Genomic DNA, 14,626 nt, shown 5'->3' on the forward strand with positions numbered 1-14,626 from the left:
ATTTTAACTCTTCCCCAACTGGCAGACGTCTTCCAGCTATTGGGAAAAATGCAAGAGGGCAGAGCAGGGACACAAGTTTCAGTTCCATTCAAGGAAGATCTTCTTTCCAGTCAGGAAGATTGACAAGTTGACCTCAAAAGGTAGTGAGGCTTCCGTCCCTAGAGGTGTGCAAGTCGAGGCCAGAGGCACATGGAATGGCAGACTTGGAAGGATTCAAGCATCAACTGACCACATTCTTGGGTCCCCTGGGTCCTACGAGTGGATGGTTTTGTGGTGGAAATTGCACCGCCATCTCACCCTGTTATCCCCTGCCTGTCCCTTCAAAGTTGTCTGTTTTCCAGGCTCTGTTGTAAGTCACGTTTTCATCCTCTGCTACTTCCTGCCTGTTCCATTAGGGGTTAGTTCGAACTCAGTCAAAACAAGGCAGGTACATTTTTCTCCCATGGGGCAACAGGGCAGTGAAACAGCAGTTCCTGAACTGGCATTTATTAAGCAGTTAGATAATTTGCCAGGGTCACATTCAAGAAAGTGTTAGAACAATAGTTAAGAGTCTGATCTCTGAGTCTGACAGGGACTCCTGGCCTTGCATCCTGCTTTGTTATGAAGCTGAGTGATTTTGGACAAGTTACTCAACCTCAGAGTTCCCAGTTCCTGATTTCAGAGTCCACTGAAGTTTATGCCAGGCTGTGGCCTCACTAATTCCCACTAGAAGGTTAGGGATTCTTGGGAACTGGAGCTGGGAAGCCATTGTAACCCAAGGGCTGAGGTTCCTGGGGTTCTCCAGGGAGATGGAGAAACGTTTGCACTAAGATTCTTCTCAGATGTTTCATGGTCATGTCCTGGTTGGAGGTCAGGGGTCAGAAGGACTCCAAAGCAGATTGAATTCTGGGGAAAGCAGAGAAAAGGCAAAGGACCCAGCTCTGATGCCAAGACCCATGCTCCTGACAGGCTGGGGAGCAGGCTTCCCCAGTCCAGTCCCTCCCAGCCTGCCCAGCAAGGACGTCGAGGGACGGGCTCTCTCCGCCGTGTTTGTTCTACACACCCTGACATCTCTGAAGATCCTTTCTTCCAACAGATCCCTGCAGGGCAGAGCCTGCAATGCACTTGGGTCTTTGCTCTGGCCTGGGCACCCATCTCACGAGTGCCTGCTCTGTGCAGTCCACAGTGGTTGCCTGCCCAGGGGCACAGGGTGTTCCGGAAGCGGCCTGTCTCAGAGGTTCTGGCGGGAGAGGAGGGAGGGAAGAGGCCGTGTCCCGGGCCGCTAGGGAGCGGTGCTGCCCCAAGGCCGAGGGTGGAGCTTTCCCGATCGGCCGGGAAAGGGCTGGGCCCGGCCTACATGTGGGGGCAGGAGAGAGCGACGGCCGGCGTTCTGCGGCGGATCCTGGGTGGTGGGCACTGCTGGCCCGATGCCTGGGACCTTCCACGTGACTCTGAACCGCGGATCACTGGATGCCCAAGATTCCCAGGACCCAATCCCCGAAGTCTGATCTTCAGGACCTTGCAAGTCAGAGGCCGGATTTTCGCCCTGCACACCAGATTCCCAAACGGGATCTCTGGCCAGACTCCTGACCTCCAGATCCTGCAGGAAATTCTCGATCCCAGGATCTGTTCCCGGCTCCCGTCCCGCCCCGGGTGCCCAAAGCCGGGCGCCCGACACCCGAGCGCCCCCGCATGGCAGGGCCGAGCCCGCGGTCCGGAGCTCTGGAGCGCGCCGGCAGCTGCTGGCAAGACCCGCTGGCCGAGGCGCTGAGCCGGGGCCGGCCGCTCGCGGCGTCCCCGGGTCGGGGCTGTGCGCGAAGCCGGCCGCTCAGCGTGGTCTACGTGCTGACCCGGGAGCCGCTGCCAGAGGTAGAACCCGAGACGGGAGCCGAGGCGGAGCCGCTGCCTCTGCGCTGCCTGCGTGAGGCCTGCGCGCAGCTCCCCGGACCGCGGCCGCGACCTCAGTTGCACAGCCTGCCTTTTGGAACCCTGGCGCTGGGAGACACCGCAGCTCTCGATTCGTTCTACAACGCGGGTGAGCGCGCCCGCGGGGCGGAGCGCTGGGTGGGGCTTAGAGTCTGGGGGCGGGGCCGAGGGGCGGGGCTCAGCGACTCACGGGAGACCCCCAGAGGTCCGGAGTCCTGGGGGCATAAAGTGAACTAAAGCAGAGGGGCTCGAGGAGGGACCAGTGATAAAAGCGGAGTTTAGGGGATCTGGAGCGTGGCCAGATTTGGGCAGAGACCTCGCGGATCCAGGTCTGGCTCGGGGTTCAGAGTGGGAGCTTAGGCACTCTGGAGTTGGCACCGTGCCTAGGGAGTGGGGCTAGAATTAGGGAGAGGCTGGGAGCGGGGCAGGGTGTGGTATCTCAGGAATGGGATAGGAGAACTCAGCCTCAGGATGATCTCTCACGGAGCTCATGACGGAGGATCCTGGAGGTGGAACTTGGACTGGGAAAGGGGCCCCTAACACGTGAGGCTAGAGTTCAGGGGTCCTAGCATACTACTTCCGGGGATCCGGCTGCAAAGGGAAGCGAAGGGCACCAACGGCACTGTATTCTAGAGGAGGAAGCTTGGTTTATGAGGCCCCAATAGTTCTGAGAAAAGTGAAAACTGTGGTGCTGGGGAAAACCGTCCCCTGGACGGCAAGGAGATCAAACAAATCAATCCTAAAAGAAATCAACCTTGAATTTTCATGGGGGGAGGGGTCGCTGATGCTAATGCTGAAGCTGAAGCTCCAGTACTTTGGCCACCTGATGCGAAGACCCGACTCATTTGGAAAACACCCTGATGCTGGGGAAGATTAAAGACAAAAGGAGAAGAAGGCAGGCAGAGGATGAGATGGCTGGATAGCAACACTGACTCAATGCATATGAATTTGAGCAAACTCCGGGAGATAGAAAAGGACAGGAGCCTGGCCGTTCTGCAGTCCACGGGGTCGCAAAGAGCCGGACGCAACGGAGCGACTGAACAAGTAGCTCTAGGAGAATCGGCAGAGCTAGGGCGGAAACTGGAGGCGGAGAAGGGTCGTCCGGAGGCGGGGCCAGAAAGCGGGTATTCCAGAGGGGGATCACCCCGCCCTCTCGCCAACCCGGATGCCCCGCCCCGCTACTAATTTGTTTATCCAAGAGTTCAGAAACCCTGCTTGCAGGATGTCCATAAAACGTCAGTCTAACAATGAAGGCTGGAGGTCCCTGGTGGTCCAGTGGTTAAGAATCCACCTGCGGGGCGTGCTTACTCGTTCAGTCGGTCCGACTCTTTGGGACCTCGTGGACTGTAGCCTGCCAGGCTCCTCTGTCCACGGGATTTCCCAGGCAAGAATACTGGAGCAGGTTGCCATTTCCTACTCCAGGGAATCTTCCTGACCCAGGGACAGAACCCACGTCTCTGGCGTCTCCTGCATTGGCAGGTGGATTCTTTACCACACTGCTGCCACCTGGGAAACAGGACATGGGTTTTGTCCTTGGTCCGGGGAAGATTCCACCACCTGTGGCGGGAAAACTAAGCCTGTGTGCCACAACTACTGAGCCCGTGTCAGCCTGCAAGCAGCAACAAAGACCCGTCACAGCCAAAAATAAATAGAGAGATAAAAATGAAGGCTGACTCGACCTTGAGGTCACAAAGACACACACACACACAATCATAGACGGACTCACAAATCGTGCATATCTTGCTTCACAAAGGCTGTCGCAGACACTGTCCCACACAGAGATACAGACAGCAAGCGACACACTCACAGAGGCACAGTGTTGTACACACACTAGGCAAGTATGTATATACATGTGTATATACCCAGCACACTGCTGGTGCCAGCCGCCCCTTTCAAGAGACTGTGTTGAGGACTCAGGGAAGGGCACGTCTCTCTTTGCACAACTCTTGCCTCTCAAAAGGCCCAGAACAGGCTCCGGGTTTAGTGCACAGCCTCCCCTTCTCTGTGCCCAATGCCCGTAGGCGCTGAACAGTGGGATACAAGCAGTGGGGCCTGGGGAGCTCCACCCCTCTCCTTTCAATACCATAGGCATAATTTGTGTATGATCCAGAGGGACCCTAAAAGGGGGAAACTGAGGCCCAGAGCAAAACTGGATTCTGAGGAGTTACATGGGAAGGCAGACCCAGCCAGGATGGATCCCCAGGCTTCTTCCCCACAAGCTGGGTTCGGGACTTGAGGTTTGGGGCTCAGGGCTCAGGGCTCGGGGCTCCAGGCTCTGGGTACCAAGCTTGGGGTTCAGGCTCAGAGCTCAGGGCCTCCACCTGTGTGTCCACAGATGTGGTGGTGCTTGAGGTGAGCAGCTCCCTGGCACAGCCCTCCCTGTTCTACCACCTGGGTGTGAGGGAGAGCTTCAGCATGACCAACAACGTGCTCCTCTGCTCCCAGGCCGACCTCCCTGACCTGCAGGCCCTGCGGGTAGGTGGCCCGGGGGCTGGTGGGGACCAGCCCAGGGCGGGAGTGGCCCTACCCAGAATGCCAGTATCTGAATGTCTCTCTCTTGCAGGAGGACATTTTCCAGAAGAACTCGGTGAGCCGAATCCACCCCTCCTCCGTGGTTTCCCTTTGACCTCCATTATAACCTCTGCTCTCCACCATGTTTCCAGGCCTCCTCATTCACCTCTGACCTCCCTAGTGCCCCCCTGACATCCATGTGACCTTTGGCCCCCTATTGCCTCCCTTTGTGAAGTGGGCCCCTTCCCGGCTATTCTAATCCCCATGGGGGTGGACCTCTGACCCCTTCACTGCCCCTCTCTAATCTATTCCTGACCTCTGACCTCCTCTGATTCCTGGCCTCTCTCCCACCCTAGGATTGCATTGGCAGCTACACGCTGATCCCCTACGTGGTGACAGCCACCGGTCGGGTGCTATGTGGTGATGCGGGCCTCCTGAGGGGCCTGGCTGACGGGCTGCTCCAGGCTGGGGTGGGCACAGAGGCCCTGCTCACACCCCTGGTGGGCCGGCTGGCCCACCTGCTGGAAGCCACACCCACGGACTCTTGGTAATGGGGGCCCCCCAGAGCGGGAGTGCCAGGAGGAGCTGGTGAGGACAAGGGGGGCCTGGAGCTGAGGGGCAGACCCTGCCATTCTCTCTCTCTTTCCCCATCCCTGGGCGTTAGTGGCTACTTCCGGGAGACCATTCGGCAGGACATCCGGAGGGCTCGGGAGCGGTTCAGTGGGCTACAGCTGCGGCAGGAGCTGGCTCGCCTGCAGCGGAGACTGGACAGTGTGGAGCTGCTGAGCCCCGACATCATCATGAACCTGCTGCTCTCCTACCGGGACGTGCAGGTGTGCGGGGCTCGGAGAGGCAGGCAGGCCCGTCCAACAAGCCCCAGGCCAGTTTCCAGACCCACCAGAGGCTCTGAATGAATTATCTGACATCTCCAAGCCTTGGTTTCCTGGGAGAAAACCAGGAAAGGCTGGGCACCCAGTGGGGTCTCCGCGTATGGTGCAGTGTCTGCACTTCCTGGAAGTGTGCAGAGGATGGTGGGTGGGAAGGTGGGGGGTCAGGTGGGAGGGGACCCCCGCTCAAGGTTTGCCTCAGGGTCCGTGAGCCGATGAGACCCACCGGAGGCCATGAGGCCAGTGCATGCTGTTCCCTCCTGCAGGACTATTCAGCCATCATTGACCTGGTGGAGACCCTGCAGGCCTTGCCCACCTGTGACGTGGCCGAGCAGCATAATGTCTGCTTCCACTACACCTTTGCCCTCAACCGGTGGGTTGGCAGAACAAGGCTCAGGTCACAGCCACATGGGGACATGGGTCTCTGCTGTGCAAAGTCTCTGCGGTCCACAATCACGGCTGTTCAGGGAATTTGCCGACCAGGATCACCCTGGTGTAAAATCGTCCCTGTGATTCTGTGTCTGCTGCCCAGGGTGGGGTGGGGTGGTGGTGCTGACCTTGGAGTGGTCACAGCCGTCTAAGGCCACGGCTCCGCAGCCACTGCGGTCACTTCCATCTGGGATTCCCACCTCTCGAAGGTCAGCGCTGACCAGAGGCACTGCTCTTCTGGGTTCATGATGGTCAGGCCCTTGGAAAGGTCCCTGCTGTTCAGGGTCTTGGGGTTCCTGGACAGAGAGTGGTCCCCAGCCTATCTTCCCCTTCCCCCTAGGAGGAACAGGCCTGGGGACCGGGAGAAGGCACTGGCCGTGCTGCTGCCACTGGTACAGGTAGAGGGCCCCGTGGCACCTGATCTGTACTGCATGTGTGGCCGTATCTACAAGGACATGTTCTTCAGCTCTGGCTTCCAGGATGCTGGGCACCGGGAGCAGGCATATCACTGGTAAGTGGCCCAAACAAGTGGACAGTGGGCTGAGCTAGTGGGCTGAGGGATGGGGCTATGGGCATTAGTCCCTCCCTGCATCACCCCCCACCCTCACCCCAGGTATCGCAAGGCTTTTGACATAGAGCCCAGCCTTCACTCGGGCATCAATGCCGCTGTGCTCCTCATTGCTGACGGGCAGCGCTTTGAGGACTCCGAGGAGCTCCGGCTCATAGGTGAGCCGCAATCCTGCATCCCTATCTCTTACTTACAGGCGCCCTGAAGGGCCTGGGGGCAGGGCAGGGAGAGAGGACACTGGGCTAGAGCTGGGGCTGACCCATCCCGTTTGGGACCTGTTCTGCCTGAACTCACACCTGGGTCCTCATGCCTAACCTGTACCCTCATGAGCCCCTGAGGCCACAACTGTTCCTAAGCTCACACCTGTGCTCTTTACACACCGAATGCCATATACACTTGTTCCCACACCCTCACCTGTGCCTGAGCTTCTACTCCCACCTGAGATATGGCCACACCTAAGTTTTCACCCATTTCTATCTTCCTGCCCATGTGACTTTGGTGGCCTACACCTGGGCTTTGCCGAAATTCGCAACCACATTCATTACAACCCAGGCCCCTCTCTCCCAGGCATGAAGCTGGGCTGCCTGCTGGCCCGAAAAGGCTGCGTGGAGAAGATGCAGTATTACTGGGATGTAGGCTTCTACCTGGGAGCTCAGATCCTTGCCAATGACCTCACTCAGGTGGCACTGGCCGCAGAGCAGCTGTACAAGCTCAACGCCCCCATATGGTAAGCAGCCCCCTCTGGGGTCCTGGGCCGGCCTGGGCTATCAGCTTCTGCACCTGTATCCCCTGGCATCTAGTCTGAACCTCTTCCAGACCAGTACCCATCGCACCCAATGGCCTGATTCTGGCTGCAACCAAGCCAGTCTAATCCCCCTGGCAGTGCCAGCTGGTGCCTGGACTGAAGACATGCCTATTGTCTGCAGGTACCTGGTGTCCGTGATGGAAACCTTCCTGCTGTATCAGCACTTCAGACCCACACTAGAGCTTCCTGGAGAAGCCCCCCACGGCGCCCACTTCTGGCTCCACTTCTTGCTACAGTCCTGCCAGCCACTCAAGACAGCTTGTCCCCAAGGGGACCAGTGCTTGGTGAGGCCGGTGGGGTGTGGGACCCGGGAGAGGTGCCAGCCCCTTCTGACCAACCCCTCTCCCCTGTCATCTGAAGGTGCTGGTCCTGGAGATGAATAAGGTGCTGCTGCCCGCCAGGCTGGAGGTTCAGGGTACAAACCCGGTGAGCGCGGTGACCCTGAGCCTGCTGGAGCCGGAGAAGCAGGTGAAGTCGCCGGTGAGCCACCCCATTGACATCTATGCACCTCTTCTGTCCGGCCTTTCCCCATCCCCAGACCCCTCTCGCTGTCTCCAGCACCCCTCTGGGACCCCTTTCTTCTCACAGGACGTTCCCTCCAGCTGGACCTTCCAGGTGGCCTCCATCAGCGGCGTCAGGTAAGAGGGGGCCCTGGGGGAGGTGAGCGGGGGAGGCAGCGCGGCTGGGAGGCCGGCTCACCCGGGTTCTTCATCCCTTCCAGCGTCTCCAAGCGGGACGAGCGCTGCTGCTTCCTCTACGCGCCTCCTCCGGCTCAGGACGTCCAGCTGTGCTTCCCCAGCGCCGGGCACTGCCAGTGGTGCGCGCAGCCCCGCGGGGTCGGGGTGCTCCGAGGGCCAGGAGGACCAGGGCATCGCGGGAGAGGAAGGGACCATGTTCCCTGGGTGCTCTGGGCAGAGAGGGGAACAGTTTCTGCCCCAGGTTGCCCCTCCCGTCAGTCTTGACCTCCGCCCTCAGGTTCTGCGGCCTGATCCAGGCCTTGGTGAAGAGTCCAGACTCCGGGGCGCCCGCAGAGGAGACGGAGGGCGCTGGGGAGGTGTTGGAGGTAAGGGGGCGGGTGCTGGGAGATGGAGGAGGAGGTTGGGCCGAGGGCCCCACTGAACCCCTCATCTCACCCGCCCTCGCAGTTTGATTACGAGTACACGGAGTCGGGTGAGCGGCTGGTGCTGGGCAAGGGCACGTACGGGGTGGTGTACGCTGGCCGCGATCGACACACTCGCGTGCGCATCGCCATCAAGGAGATCCCGGAGCGGGACAGCAGGTTTGGGGGCTAGCGTGGGGGGCGGGGGTGGCCAGGGCTCCAGGGAACAAGTGGGCGGGTCACATGGGTGGGACCCCAAGTTGAGAGGCTCCTGTGGGCCCGACTGTAGGCCGGAGCGACGCAGAGGCCCACATGGGCGGGACTGAGTGCCTGAGCAGCGAGAGTTCGAGCCCCCGGGGCCCAGCCAGGCCTGTGCGCAGAACCGCAGGGACCCAGCGGCGGGGCTAGGGTCCGGAGGGGCGTGTGGGCTGGGTGATAAAGTGAGGAAGGACGAGGCGGGGGTCTGGGATGAGGGAGGAGAATCTATAGGCCTGTCCTGCTGGCACCGGAGTGGGGTAAGCACCCCTGCCTCAAGCAGGCCTGTTAGTCACTCCCTACCGGCCCCCAGGTTCTCTCAGCCGCTGCATGAAGAGATCGCTCTGCACAAACGCCTACGCCACAAGAACATTGTGCGCTATCTGGGCTCCGTCAGCCAGGGCGGCTACCTCAAGATTTTCATGGAGGAAGTGCCTGGAGGTATCTGCCCTGCGTGGGAGGCAAATGGAACTGGAGTTGTGGGGCCTGGGGATGGAGCCAAGCAAGGGGTGGAGAACCCTCCGGGGAAAATGACCCCTAGCCTGTGTGGGTGGTGTAGCCCAGAATTAGCTGAGGCACTGCGATTAGGTGATGGAAGCTGGGCCATGGCCTGGCCTTCAAGCAGACAGCTGTGGGCTGGACTAAGTGGGTGCCAATTATGACCCTGTACTGCACCTTCCAGGCAGCCTGTCTTCCTTGCTGCGATCGGTGTGGGGACCCCTGCAGGACAACGAGAGCACCATCAGTTTCTACACCCGCCAGATCCTGCAGGGACTCAGCTACCTGCACGACAACCACATTGTGCATCGAGATATCAAGGTCAGCCTGTTGCTGGCTCACCTTGGTGGGGGGTGGGGCTGGCGAGAGGGAGGAGCAGAGAGGGCTCCAGACACAGGCTGGCGGTTGAAGTGGACAGACCCTTTGCAAAAGCTTGGGAAATTCATCAAGAAGTTTCCCTAGGGAGGGAAAGAAGTTCAGATCTGAAGCCAACTTCCAGGATTTCCCTGATTCTTCCAGTGGTTAAGAATCCACCTGCCAACACAGGGGACATGGGTTCCACCCCTGGGTCAGGAAGATCCCAGATGCTGTGGGGCAACTAAGCCTGTGCGCCACAACTACTGAGTCCGTGCTCCCTAGAGCCCATGCTCTGCAAAGGAGAAGGCACTGCAGTGAGAAGCCCATGCACCGTAACTAGAGAGTAGCCCCACTCGACGCAACTAGAGAAAACCAGCACACAGCCACAAAGATCAGCACAGCCAAAAATAAATCAGTAAAATGCAGCCAACTTCCAGGGGGACATAAATGGGATGGCAGGGGGCGGGGGTTGAGAGAGGCAGGGTCAGGCTGGGAGTCTTGGGAGATGGGGTCTGGGATAGAGTCAAGTTCTGGCATCAGGAGCCCAGTCCAATGTCTGCTGAGCACAATGTCCACTCTGCTCAGGGGGACAACGTGCTGATCAACACCTTCAGCGGGTTGCTCAAGATTTCTGACTTTGGCACCTCCAAGCGACTAGCAGGCATCACACCCTGCACTGAGACCTTCACAGGTAACAGCCAACATACCCTGCACTGAGACCTTCACAGGGAACAGGGTGTGGGGTGGCGAAGGAAGCTTGCTGATGTGGGGCAGAGAACTCTTGGGACATTCCAGGGAGTGACGTTTCTCCTGGGCACGGAGTTAGAGTCTTAATGGGAGATGGAACCCAGGGCAGGTCGCTGAGCCAGGGGGCAATGATACAATCTAGAACTGGAGCTTGGAGAGCTGATAACTGAGCTGATTGAGTTCAGTCCCTGAAATGGAGCCCAAAAGTGTAGATGGGGACCAAAGTTCAGAGCGGACAGTGCAGTCTAGGATAAATGATGGCACCTCCTGTGGGTGATGGAGGCCATGAATGTGATGGAGCCTGAGATGAGTGAGGAGACTCAGGATAGAGGTTTGATGACCAGGGTAGGTGATGGGATGTTTTGGATGATAGAGTTCAGGGTGAAAGCAGGTGGCCAGAAAATGATAGAGCCCCCTGCCACCCTCCATGGTGATACAGCCTAGGTGAGCATTACTGCTACTGCTCCTGTCCTAGGGACCCTACAATATATGGCCCCAGAAATCATTGACCAGGGCCCACGAGGGTATGGGAAGGCAGCAGACATCTGGTCACTGGGCTGCACAGTCATCGAGATGGCCACAGGTCACCCACCCTTCCACGAGCTAGGGAGCCCGCAGGCTGCCATGTTTCAGGTGAGATCCTCAGGGCCTGGCTTATGAGGTGGGGTGGGGGCAGACTGAGTCCTGAACACTTCTAAATGTGTCCCTTGTTCCCCGTCCCTGCTCCCTTCCCAGGTGGGCATGTACAAGGTGCATCCGCCAATGCCCGGTTCTCTGTCAGCTGAGGCTCAAGCCTTCCTCCTCCGAACTTTTGAGCCCGACCCCCGTCTCCGAGCCAGTGCTCAAGCACTGCTGGCAGACCCCTTCCTGCAGCCCGGGAAGAGGAGCCGCAGCCCGGGCTCCCCCAGACAGGCTCTAAGGTCCTCAGGTACTAAGTGGGTGGAGGGAGTGAGCACCCTGGGGTGAGGGCAGCGGAGGTTTGGAGGGAGAGGGCTCAGGGGCCCAGGCCGACGGCTTTGTCCCTCCCTTAGAGGCGCCATCCGCAAGCCTTGCTCCTTCAGCAGACTCCACCTCCCAGTCCCAGACATTCCCGCGCCCTCAGGCACCCTCTCAGCACCCTCCCAGTCCCCCCAAGCGCTGCCTCAGTTATGGGGACACCAGCCAGCTCCGGTGAGCACCCAGGGTCCCAGGGTGGGTTCGCTTCATCTGGTTTTGTCCCTGGGGGACTCCCTTCAGCAAAAGCCCTTCTTGGGGACCCAGACACTTGGACCACGTGCAAGGATGGCATTAAGTTTATTGTGCCCTCTCAATGCTGAGTTCATCTCTTTTATCCCTGTGAGGTGGGGGATAAAAGTAAAAGCCAGGATTCAGTCTCTGGGGTGGAGGTGGCTTGAATGGTATTGCTACCCATCCTCCATCGGCCACTCTTCACTGCACCCAGGGTGCCCGAGGAGCCTGGGGCTGACGAGCCCGCGTCCCCTGAGGAGAGTTCGGGGCTGAGCCTCTTGCATCAAGAGAGTAGGCGCCGGGCCACGCTGGCCACGGTTCTGGAGCAGGAGCTGCCGGCGCTGGCGGAGAGCCTGCGCCTGGAGCAGGAACAGGTGGGAGGCTCGCCCCGGCGCCCCCTGCTGGTCGAGCCCCGACAGGACGCCTGCTTTTCCTGCTGACGGCCTAGCGCCCACCCAGCACATCCTCCCACGGGCATCTCTCCTGGCTCATCCGTATACTCGCTGAGGACCCTTCTTTTCCTTCCCAGGGTCCCCGTCTGGAGAGGAGTCACGTGGAACAGCTACTGCTCTGCCTCAGGGCGCACATCCATACTCCCAACCGTCGGCAGCTGGCCCAGGAGCTGCGGGGACTCCAAGGGCAGCTTCGGGCCCAGGGCCTTGAGCCCGAGCTTCTGCAAGGACCGCTCTTCGCCTTCCCGGATGAGGTGAGGGAGCCCTCTCACAGTAAGGGGTACCCAACTTCCCAGGTGGTGCTTGGTGGTAAAGAACCCGCCTGCCAATACAGAAGGCATAAGAAACGGGGGTTCGATCCCTGGGTTGGGAAGATCCCCCGGAGGAGGGCATGGCAACCCACTCCAGTATTCTTGCCTGGAGAACCCCACGGACAGAGGAGCCTGGTACGCTACAGTCTATGGGGTCACAAAGAGTCGGACACGGAATGAAACGACTTAGCACACATGCTAAGAGGTAGGGCGCTCCCAATACTTAGGCATGTGCAAGGTGATATCGCAAGATTCCGCGTCTTCCCCGTGAAGATAGAGCCTCTGGGAATGGGACGCCTGCCCAGTCCTAGCTGCTCTGACCCTCCTTTGATCCCAAGCCCGCCCACCCTACTTGCCTTGGCCTTTCCAACTTAAGCTCCACTCCTCCTTGAGGCTCAGCCGTCTTAGCCGCGCCCTCCCTCCCTCTCCAGGTGAAGCAGGTCCTCCGCAGGCGCCAGATCCGCCCACACTGGATGTTCGTGCTGGACTCGCTGCTCAGCCGCGCTGTGCGGGCAGCCCTGGCAGTGCTGGCCCCAGGTGGGCGGAAGGGCGGAGCCTACCTGCCCGCCTGCGCGTGGGGAGAGGGTGTGATCCTTGGGGCGTGGCGAACACCAATAGGGCAGGTGGGGGCGTGGTCAGTGAGGCCCAGCCTAGACTCGGCGCCAAGGAGGGGGATGTGGCCAAAGGATACCTCCCAGGCTAACGCTGCCTGGCCGGTGCCGAGTCCCGCGTCTTCTGCCAATGTTGGGGTCCTAAATGGGCATTCTCGCCCTGCCTGAGTTCAATCCCCCTCGGATTGGCAGAGGTGGAGGAGGAGGCGGTCCTACCGAAGTCGGAAGAGGCCAGTAATGCAGAGGAGTCCGAGCCCAAGCAGCAGGAGACCCCAGCCGAGCCGAGCCCTCTCCTGGGGGAACCGGAGCAGGGTACCCCTTCTCTGATGGTGCAGCTGGGCCTCTTGCGAGCAGAGACCGATAGGTACAGCTCCGGGGACTTGCCCATAATCTCTGCACAAGCTTTACTGCTACTCCCCCTCCATTCTGTGGGCTTCTGCCTTCCAACAGGCTTCGAGATGTTCTGGCTGAGAAGGAAAGGGAATGCCAGGCCTTGGTGCAACTAGCCCTCCAGCGGGTCAGTGGGGAGGCCAGGACCTGTGCCCTGGCTTCAGAGCCCCCAGGTGAGCAGGACCAGGCTGGTGAACATGAATGGTGGGTGGGGGCAGCTTCTTGGCCAAGGCACCCTTGGGTTCAACACATGACCTCCCTGACAGCGGCTCTCGCGGTGGACCAGGGCCTGGTGCAGTGGTTACAGGAACTGAATGTGGATTCAGGCACCATCCAGACGGTGAGAGGAAATGCGCTGGTTGCCCCTGACACCCACCAACCAAAGACTCCTCTTATGCCCATCTTTCAGCTCTTCTCTCTTTCTCCGTCTAATGCAGAGAATCTCAATACTGAATGAGCACTTTGTATACCCCTGGTGGCTCAGATAGTAAAGAATCTGCCTGCAACGCAGGAGACCCAGGTTCGATCCCTGAGTTGGGAAGATCCCCTGGAGAAGGGAATGGCTACCCACTCCAGTATTCTTGCCTGGAGAATTTCATGGACAGAGCAGCCTGGCGGACTACAGTCCGTGGGGTTGCAAAGAGTCAGACATGACTGAGCGCCTAACACTTTCACTTTACTTTTCCCCCCATCGTACAGATGAGAAAACTGAGGTGCAGAAAGGACAGCCCTAGCATGTTGGTAGTACTGGGTTGGCCAAAAATTCATTCAGGTTTTTCTTACTCGAATGAACTTTTGGCCAACCCAGTAACCCAGAGCTAGTTCTTGGATCTTTGGATCTAGCTTTGTCTGATTTTTACCTCTCCCTGTTTCTGTGTGGGGGTCTCTGTCCACAACCAGCTACTGAACCACAGCTTCACCCTCCATGCCCTACTGACCTGTGCCACTAGAGATGACCTCATCTACACAGGCATCAGGTATGTCCTGGCCCTCGAAGGATAACCCACACACATGGCCTCATGCTGGCCAGATCCTGATATCACCTCACCCTGCCGTTACAAGACTGCCTGGGTTCCTCCCTGAAAAATACAGGGACACCAGTGTCCTTTGGGGACAGAGGGGGCATCAGGCAGACAGTGGGTACCAGAGAGTGCCCAGGGCCTTCTTCTGGCTGAGCCTCACTGAGCCTGGTACCCCCAGGGGGGGGATGATATGCCGCATCTGGAGAGCCATCTTGGCACAGCGAACAAGATCCACGCCAGTTACCCCTGGCCCCCAGGAGGCTGAATGAGGACATCCGAGGCAGGAGGCCAGACCCAAGGATGGATGAATGGAGGAAACACAAGAGGCTTCTGACATACCTGCCCCAGGACCCAGCAGCAACTGGAGGAGGCCAGGTGGGAGGGCGTCAGGGTAGGGGCCAGGCCTCTAGCCCCAGTGGGGAGAACAAATCACAGATGTGCCTCAAGCTCATGAGGGCCACAGGCAAAGACTATTAAACAATACTTTTGTACCCCTGGGCCTTGGCAATGTCTGAAGTATGGAGAGGGGTCCTAGGACCAGCTCCCTGAGGT

At 59.2% G+C, this 14,626-nt stretch overlaps 1 protein-coding gene across 2 annotated transcripts; it reads left to right on the top strand.

Annotated features, from left to right (window-relative positions):
* The first annotated feature begins 3 nt into the window (after positions 1-3).
* Positions 4-14,571, top strand: MAP3K6 (mitogen-activated protein kinase kinase kinase 6). 2 transcript variants are annotated; one of them, XM_027519234.1, is made up of 29 exons: positions 4-2,014; positions 4,241-4,380; positions 4,469-4,492; positions 4,773-4,963; positions 5,081-5,249; positions 5,570-5,676; positions 6,073-6,243; positions 6,346-6,458; positions 6,868-7,027; positions 7,227-7,389; positions 7,466-7,585; positions 7,694-7,743; positions 7,827-7,922; positions 8,081-8,168; positions 8,251-8,384; positions 8,773-8,900; positions 9,142-9,278; positions 9,900-10,005; positions 10,537-10,694; positions 10,797-10,989; positions 11,093-11,231; positions 11,503-11,662; positions 11,818-11,994; positions 12,483-12,588; positions 12,855-13,026; positions 13,113-13,225; positions 13,319-13,392; positions 13,953-14,029; positions 14,332-14,571. In XM_027519234.1, exons 1-29 carry the CDS (start codon positions 1,672-1,674, stop codon positions 14,549-14,551), a joined length of 4,029 nt encoding a protein of 1,342 aa, XP_027375035.1. In that variant the 5' UTR covers positions 4-1,671; the 3' UTR covers positions 14,552-14,571. The 2 variants fall into 2 exon arrangements, with proteins under 2 accessions (XP_027375035.1, XP_027375044.1); XM_027519243.1 differs by having other exon boundaries at positions 5-2,014; positions 14,253-14,565.
* The last annotated feature ends 55 nt before the right edge of the window (positions 14,572-14,626 follow it).

The sequence above is a fragment of the Bos indicus x Bos taurus genome, chromosome 2 (genome assembly GCF_003369695.1).
Source record: "Bos indicus x Bos taurus breed Angus x Brahman F1 hybrid chromosome 2, Bos_hybrid_MaternalHap_v2.0, whole genome shotgun sequence".
In the NCBI taxonomy this organism is placed as follows: domain Eukaryota; kingdom Metazoa; phylum Chordata; class Mammalia; order Artiodactyla; family Bovidae; genus Bos; species Bos indicus x Bos taurus.

What these genes read in the sequence shown, in the direction of transcription:
- MAP3K6 (XM_027519234.1), top strand. Translation starts at nt 1,672, where the DNA reads ATGGCAGGGCCGAGCCCGCGGTCCGGAGCTCTGGAGCGCGCCGGCAGC. An exon ending in CGATTCGTTCTACAACGCGG is followed by an intron (nt 2,015 to 4,240) that starts GTGAGCGCGCCC and finishes GTGTGTCCACAG; the next exon opens with ATGTGGTGGTGCTTGAGGTG. An exon ending in ACATTTTCCAGAAGAACTCG is followed by an intron (nt 4,493 to 4,772) that starts GTGAGCCGAATC and finishes CTCCCACCCTAG; the next exon opens with GATTGCATTGGCAGCTACAC.